At 41.5% G+C, this 7,628-nt stretch overlaps 1 protein-coding gene across 1 annotated transcript; it reads right to left on the bottom strand.

Annotated features, from left to right (window-relative positions):
• Positions 1-5,103: 5,103 nt before the first annotated feature.
• SMCO4 (single-pass membrane protein with coiled-coil domains 4) lies at positions 5,104-5,283 on the bottom strand (the record flags this gene model as incomplete). Its single annotated transcript, XM_082007193.1, has 1 exon — positions 5,104-5,283. One exon carries the CDS (start codon positions 5,281-5,283, stop codon positions 5,104-5,106), a length of 180 nt encoding a protein of 59 aa, XP_081863319.1.
• Between the last annotated feature and the right edge of the window lie 2,345 nt (positions 5,284-7,628).

The raw sequence follows: 7,628 nt of genomic DNA, 5'->3' as shown, positions 1-7,628 counted from the left end.
TTTTTCACTGACGGAAAACCAGAGGTCATGTCCTCACAGTTGCCAACGTGTTTCATCGAGATATAATTTTGAAATAGTTGATGGTAAAAAAGCTGCCAGACCATTGCTGTCCAATTCACTTCCCAAAACTTACTCTGATGGGGCTGTCGGTGAAACGACAGTAACTGAACAGAAACGTTTGAAAGTGGTTCACGTAAAAGTTGGGTATTTAGTGCATTTTCTCCCTACCCTTTTTCACTGTCTTTTTTTTTTTCTGTGGGAAGTTTAGGCCGATAAGAACTGTTGGAGAGACAGCAGGTACTCTGAACACCACCAGTGGGGATGAGAAAGAAGTCATCAACAGAGACCATCTAACAAGATGAGCCTCGGGTGACTGTACATCTGTGGTATGTCATACCAGTCATCAAAGTTTTATTTACACAGCCAGCTCAGGTACGTGCTGAGCTCCATTCAGTCCTGCTACTTTCTGCCTGTGTACCTCCCAGAGACCGAAGAGCTGGAAGGAGGCAGAGGGCACTGGGGGAAGGTCCTCACCCTGATTCGTATGGATGATGGGATTACGTTCCCATCTGGCTTTACAACCTACAGCAACCAATTACATCATTCACATTCATTTTTTTTCTCCATTTAATTCTAATCAAAATAACAAACCACTAGATTTTACATCAACTGCCTTGTGCTAGGGAAGATTTTTTTTCTTCTCAGACATAGCAGTCTGCTGAGAAAATGCTACATTACAGATTGCTCATAGCAGAGCTTGTCTGAATTGGCCAAACCAGTGTGGGAACTGTGTTGTTTTTTCCTCACTGTAGGGTTCAGGTATCAAAGTCCACTGTACCTGAGTTACTATTTAATCGCATGGACACTCTCAAATACATAAATAGGCTGTAATTTAATGTACTGCCTCTTAATTTCCACTAGTGGATTGAGCAATGCCCCTAACCACTGATACACTACACTCCACTCTCTTCCTAAACCAACAAACCCATCAGTTTGTTCCTCTAATCTACTCCTGGCCGAACTGCTAGGGGCTTTGAACCAGATTTACCAAGAATGTGTTTACCCAGTTACCTTACAAGAACATGTCTGCGTGCAAAGAACAGTCCTCAATGATCCCATCACTGAATTTCCTGCGGCAGATGTAGGATTTACTTTACTTGACGTGAACCCTTGTACAGCCCCAGATGGAGCAGGAAATCCTACAGAAGTCCTGGTCCTCAGTATCCCACGTAAGCACCACAACAGGAATTTTTTTGGTTGAAGCAGAAGTGCACAGAAGACGTCGGCTAACAGCTCCATCTGTAGTGAAGATGAAGACGCTCGGCTGGAATGTGGATGTCAGGACTTCGCTTTGCTGGGGCACAGTGTGCGAACTGGGACTAGCTGCCCTTGTAAGAAACTTCTCCTGGTAAGAAACATCTCTGTGACTCAGGTCCAAAACAGAGAATCGAAGTGCAAGCTCTAGTTCACATCTTCCAGAGCTCAGGAGTGTTCAAACCTGTACAGGTACCATTCGGGCACTGGGCATAAGTCTGAAAAAAGGACAGTGCGTTTTCCCTGCTGCATGATTTAAATGTGCTGTTTCCTGAACATCAGGATGTGAAGAAGAAAACATTTTCTTGTCGATGGATTGAAACAAAAGACCAAAAGCCACTTTCTCTGAGTTCTGAAAATATGTGTAGTTCTTCCATCAGACCGTGGGCAGTGTCACTGGCTGCTCTCACGTGGTTCTGGGGAGCTGGGGCCACGTGTAACACAGAGGGGCATTTACCCATTGCGAGAACACTTGACATGATGCCTTTATTTTCTTAGCATTTCGAAGACTTTTATAAAACTCCATTCAAACCTTGATCTTTAAGTATTTCTCTCAGATTTGATTTATGCTTTGAAAATAAGTTTTTTAGAAATTGTTTCTATAACTGATCAGAAGGCAATGGCAAGTTTTTAATGACTTCACCTGATAATGAGCACTCTTGGAAACTGTATCATAAGACACTGCTGAAGTAGCTCAGCATGAGTTTTCTGATAAAATGCTTGTAATAAATCATTCAATTTTGCCCACAAGCTACTGTATGCTGGGAAAAGGTTTGAAACCCTATTTCTAAAACATTTTTGAAGGCAACTGTCACTTGGAGTAATACATATGGTTAAAAAAACAGAGACACAGTTACACCTTCGGCTGAGACGTTCACAGGAGTTGACATTTGGGCAACTGCCATTAATTCACTTTCTGATTATTTCCCAGTGATTTTTGACACTTTCTGTCTACAGAGGCTTCATACCATTCCTCCAAATGCACATTCTCACATCTGATACTAGTGAATTTGGTAGAAAAGGTCAGAATCCAACTTCATTGTTTACTAGAGAATTTATTTTTCTTAAGATTCAAACTGTGAAATCAATTCTAGCTTCTGCATAAGGAACAATTCAGAATGTGTAACACTACTTTCAATTAGCACTCAGTAAAATTGCACATTTCCGGGAATTGAAATACACCGTGTCTCTTATTAGGTTCATATTAATAAACATTTGACTCCAAAAAGGTGATTATTATAACCTGAAGAATTTGCAGATGACAAGGGACAAAGGGAGGGCACAAGAAAAAGCAGCAGAAATTAAACATCTCATTAAAGAAGTAATCTTAAATATTATCTAACCCGACTGACCTTTTACCTATTTAGCTGTTACCAGCCAGTTAATTGCTCTTCTATGTCACAGACCCAACTCTTGAAGAAAATTAAGAGAGAAAAACCTCATGTAATGACACTGAAGAGTTCCAGGGAAGGCTTTCCAAATTCTAAAGTTATTGCTCGGGCTGATAAAAAAGCTCTGCAGGTGGAACGGACTGAAATAAATCTGCTCCTCAGAGATGGGAAAGTCACAGGGACTTTGTCAGAGCCATCAGAAGGTGTCACACAACAAGCAGGGACAGGAAACCCTCAGTTAAGAATCTATGGAAGATGAAGATGAGGAAGAGGAATCTATGGAAGATGTTAGCGTAAAGTTTGCTGCTTTTCTAGATGCCCAAGACACCAAGTACCCTGCAGAACACACATACTTAAACTACACAGAGTTTTTTTCGCTTCCTCAGGCACAAATTTGATTTAAGCTGAACATCTCCTTTAAAGAAACGGCAAACTATCAGAGCTCCATCGTGGCCACCCCTGACTGAGGATACAATAAAAATAGGACAAAAAGGATTTGGTGCCTGGGAGGATAGAAACAGCTGGGAGATAACACAGACTAAGCAATTACTTCTACAGGTGCATCGTTTCAGAGCTCTCCAGTTGAAGGAAGCAGTTCTCAGTACCAAGGCACAGACAATTTTCAGTCTTGGTGCACGGCTTGGTGAGCACAGGGGTTCCACAGCAGCCTTCCTGCTGCCACTTGGTGGGTTAATGCTCTTCTGGGCGTACCACGATGACCATCTTTGTGTAGTTTGTTGTGCATTTATCCCAACTATGCTGCAAGTTGGCGGGGGGAAAAAGCCAACCCAACAGTTCATCCAAACTCTTCCTTTTAGTTTTTAGCAAATTTTATATTTCAAAAACACCTTAGTCTGCAGGGCCAGTTAAATTCCAGGAACTACCAACAGCGGTGGCACAGCAAGCGTCACCAGCTGTGGCCATCCCAGCACCATGGGGTATCCATCTCATTCTGAACTGGGTTAGTTTGTAACTGGCCATAGACTCACCCCACTTTGGGAAGACATGCCTGAGGGCAAAGTCTCCTGCAGGGAATTGCATTCACTTGCCTACGTTATTTTTTTTGCAGCACAACTTTGGCTGGCGGCAGCATTCTGCAGAGGAAGAATACACGAGGTCAATGCAGGGAGCAAGGCACAGGTACGAACAGTCCTGTTGACTTCACTGGGACTGTCCCCGTGACGAAAGGCAGCACGTGCAGTGAGGATTCGAGGAGTCTTTGACTTTCAGCACAGAAATATTTCCTGCCACGCTTCAGTGCACTGTAGCATCACATGCTTCCTCGCTTGGCCTGTATTTAAGCAGCAGTCAAGAGTTCTCAAATTCTCTCCCCAAAGTCTTCTGAAGGTTAATGCTTACCAAGTGCCTTAAAATATTTGGATGAGAAAGGGATGAAGAAGAATACAGGATTACTGAAGCATTTTGATCAGAATTTATAGCTTGATTTGCTAGAAGAGAACTGCCTAAGCTGTGCTCACAGCTTCCTTGAAGTGAGGGGGTGAGGGGGATGTCACAGGAGAGCAGCTCACTTGAGCAAACAGATCAGAGACCTAAGTTACAGTAATGTTACTTTTCCTTCCTTTAAAAAAAATTAAAAAAAAAAAAAAAACAATCAAGGGCTATATCTAAAATCACCTTTTTATTGTCACTTCATACAGATTTAAATATTTAACATTCAGATAAACAACTATGTGTTTATGTAGTTTGTCATTAGCTACTTCACCATAAACTGATAGAATCTCCCTTTCCAACTTCGGTAAGATTCCTTCCAGCGGATCCTGAAGTACTCACTTTGCATGTTGGCATCTCACAGCAAAAAAAAATTATTTTCAAGTGAACTATATAGTGTTTAATGAAAAAAATATTACATAATGTAGGCTTTCACAATAAGTCACATTTTTTGCAAAATAATTTGAAGATTGCAAGTAAGACGTCTCTCTTTTATTCAAAAAATAAATATATCCTTTCTGAATCAAAGCACTTCATATGACATTAAGTACAAAGAAGAAATGTACTTCTTTGGAAGTTCTGAAATAGACATACAAGAGCTCATGGGAGCAATGTTATCCAGAACAGTGATAAAAGCCGAAAGCAGATTTTTTACAAATTTATAGCAGAACACTATTTCCTTTTACAATATAGAGCTTCAAACAGATTTAAGAAAAACACCACTTTAAAAGTCTGAAAGGCACATGAACTGGAGCATAAAACGTACTGGCACAGTCACTAATACGTTTTATGTTACATTCCTAAAGAGAAGCTGTGGGACCCTAACCAAGAGAAAGACTGAAAATACCGGCAAGTTCTTTTGTAAAGTATTAAAAGAGTGGCAGAGAGTTCCTTTTGGCTCTTGATAAAATTCTTAATACCCCAAAGCTAGAAAGTCTGAAAAGCTGCATCATTCAGTTGTGTTTGGACGAGTTGCTACATAAACAAATACAACAATCAGCAGTACTACAACAGCCAGCGTGGGAAGCACGACGGTGGTGATTTGTTGCCGGGCCTCTTGCATTGCCTGTTTTCTCTCCTTTTTATCTTTGGAGGTCTCTTTTTTGGGTTTCCCTCTTAGCTGCCTCATCCTCCTCTTAGGATCTTTTGTTCACCGATATCGGGGAGCGAAGTGAGTTGAGCAGCAGAAAATAGTCCAAGGTTTTTTGAAAGAAGTTGAAGAATTAAAGGGTTTTGAAGTTTGAAGGGTTGAAGAATTCCTTCTTCAAGCAGTTGGCTGTGTGAGAACTACAAGAGAAGGAAAGAAACAATTCTTTTGAGCAAGATCTACACATATTCTAGTTACTAAAACTACCTGCAGCTCCACTTGGTAAGTCTTTTATCCAACTGGTACCAATACATATGCAAGCTTCTTTCAAGGAAACAGAATCGCAGTGCGCTTGCTCAGCTCATCCACAACAATTTGCCCATAAAGAACCACCACAGTTCATCACAGTGCACGTATTTGTCCAAGAGCACTGAACTCACACTCTGTTAAGCCAGAAACAAAGCCCAGCACCATACATTTTATCCTCCGAGGCAAACGAGAACACGACTAAAGACTTAATGAAAATAATACAAATTAGTCTTGCATCAACGCAGAGCACCAGCTGCCCCTTCTAACAGCAGCAGGCTCCCAACGGAAGGTCTGTGGCTCCCCGCAAACCTGCGGAACGAGGACAGGCAAGCATGCACCCCACCACATGGAAAAGCATTACGTGTTTATCATCCACACCAGTGTTCATTGGAACATTGGGTATTCTAACAGGAAGAAATGTGGGGAAAGAGCTGCTTAAGTTGCCCTTCTGGGTCTGCTGCCATAGAAGCAAGTCTAAATTGTAACATGACTCAGGGCTGTCACTCTTACTACCGCTGTCATTTTTATAAGAAAAAGATGCCAAACGATAACGAGCCTGCTTATAAATCACCACTGTAGACAAGCAGTCATTCACTCTAGTAGTTGCTCTGAAGCATCTACTACACCAATTTTTAAAAGCAGAAGTATCTATGAAGTGAGATTATAAAAAACACAGCACGATATAAAGCCTCTCTGAACTATGGAGAATTAGTAGGTGCTTAGTATTCCCATACCCTAAGGGTTTTTTTGCCCCTAAGGTGCCTACAGACTGCGCCAGGGGAGGGAGGACGCCAACTGTTTGGCCGTATTCCTCTTTGCCACGTCCCCCATTTCTGCAGCGGCACAATAGCTGGATACAAGCCAGATGTATCTCAATACAAATTTGGAGGGTAACAATTACTGGTGTCCAATATTGAGTTGAATTGAAAGTCAGCTATGAACTGATGTTTTTCCACCACTCCCTTACATACTCGGAATAGATGAAGAAATTAATGGGTTAATGTAACTGCCTCTTATTTCCCTTTTCTTTATATCAAAATATAAAGATTATTTTAGCGTGTATATCAGGAGTGTGTGTCAACAAGCAAAGCTGCAAAGCTCGCTCAGTTCACACAGACACGATTTCCTCTTGATGTGTCATCTCTGGTCAATGTTACAAGTTGTCTTACGATGACTTTTTAAAAAAAAGAAGAGGTTTTCACTGGAATTGCGATGCTTTCTGTCGGTGTTAGCACTCATCCTGATTTGTCAGCCTGACCACAGAAGCAAAACCGAACTAAAACACTCATGTACAAACCACGAATTCTCACCTATAGGTTACGTGTGACTACAAAGGCATTTTCATCCCTTCTCCTAACAGCAGCAACCTGCCTGCTGTGAATCCCACCCAGCCAATTGGGTTCGTGACATATTGCATCAATTAGGGTAAAATGTGGAGTAACTCTACTAACTCAAACTCATGGAAGTGACCAGACTATCAGAGCAACCGTGCAGTACTGGGAAACCAACTGCAAATCAATGTGTCACTATTTCTGTCTTCACATGGTCCTTCCTCGATACAATCTAAAAAAACCAAACCATCAAGCGTGACAGGATCTCTGCATTCAGCTGGATTCACGGATTCTGCACCCCATGCACACACACCTTTCAAGCAGTTGTTTCTTCTGACGATAAGCTTTGGAAATTCAACCTGGACTCTGAGGCAAACACTTCATTTCATTTTCGATAAAGCGCAAAAAGGGGAATTTTGGTGATGGGGATAATAAAGCTCAAGTCTTAGAAAGAACCAATTCCTTCTGCAAGCTGCAGCATTAGAATCAAAATACATAACAGATTCAGAGAGACCAGAAGGGGTCAGTGAACTTCAGAACGGGGAGGTAAATTGGAATTGGAGGGAGCAACTACACACCACACCCTGTTCCAGTCTTTTAATCAAATGGGACTGCTTCATTTCTAAACTTTCGCAACTGTTTCTTCTCAGCAAATCTTCAATTCTCCTACTGATTCAAGGCAGAGTCTTCAGTATTCCACCTTCTGCAAGGTATGGATTTCTGGTTTGGTTTTGTTGTTTATCACTT

Source organism: Phaethon aethereus (assembly GCF_964289735.1).
Source record: "Phaethon aethereus genome assembly, chromosome: 1".
In the NCBI taxonomy this organism is placed as follows: domain Eukaryota; kingdom Metazoa; phylum Chordata; class Aves; order Phaethontiformes; family Phaethontidae; genus Phaethon; species Phaethon aethereus.
The sequence above is the reverse complement of the archived record's forward strand: the minus strand, read 5'-3'. Positions and strand labels throughout refer to the sequence as shown.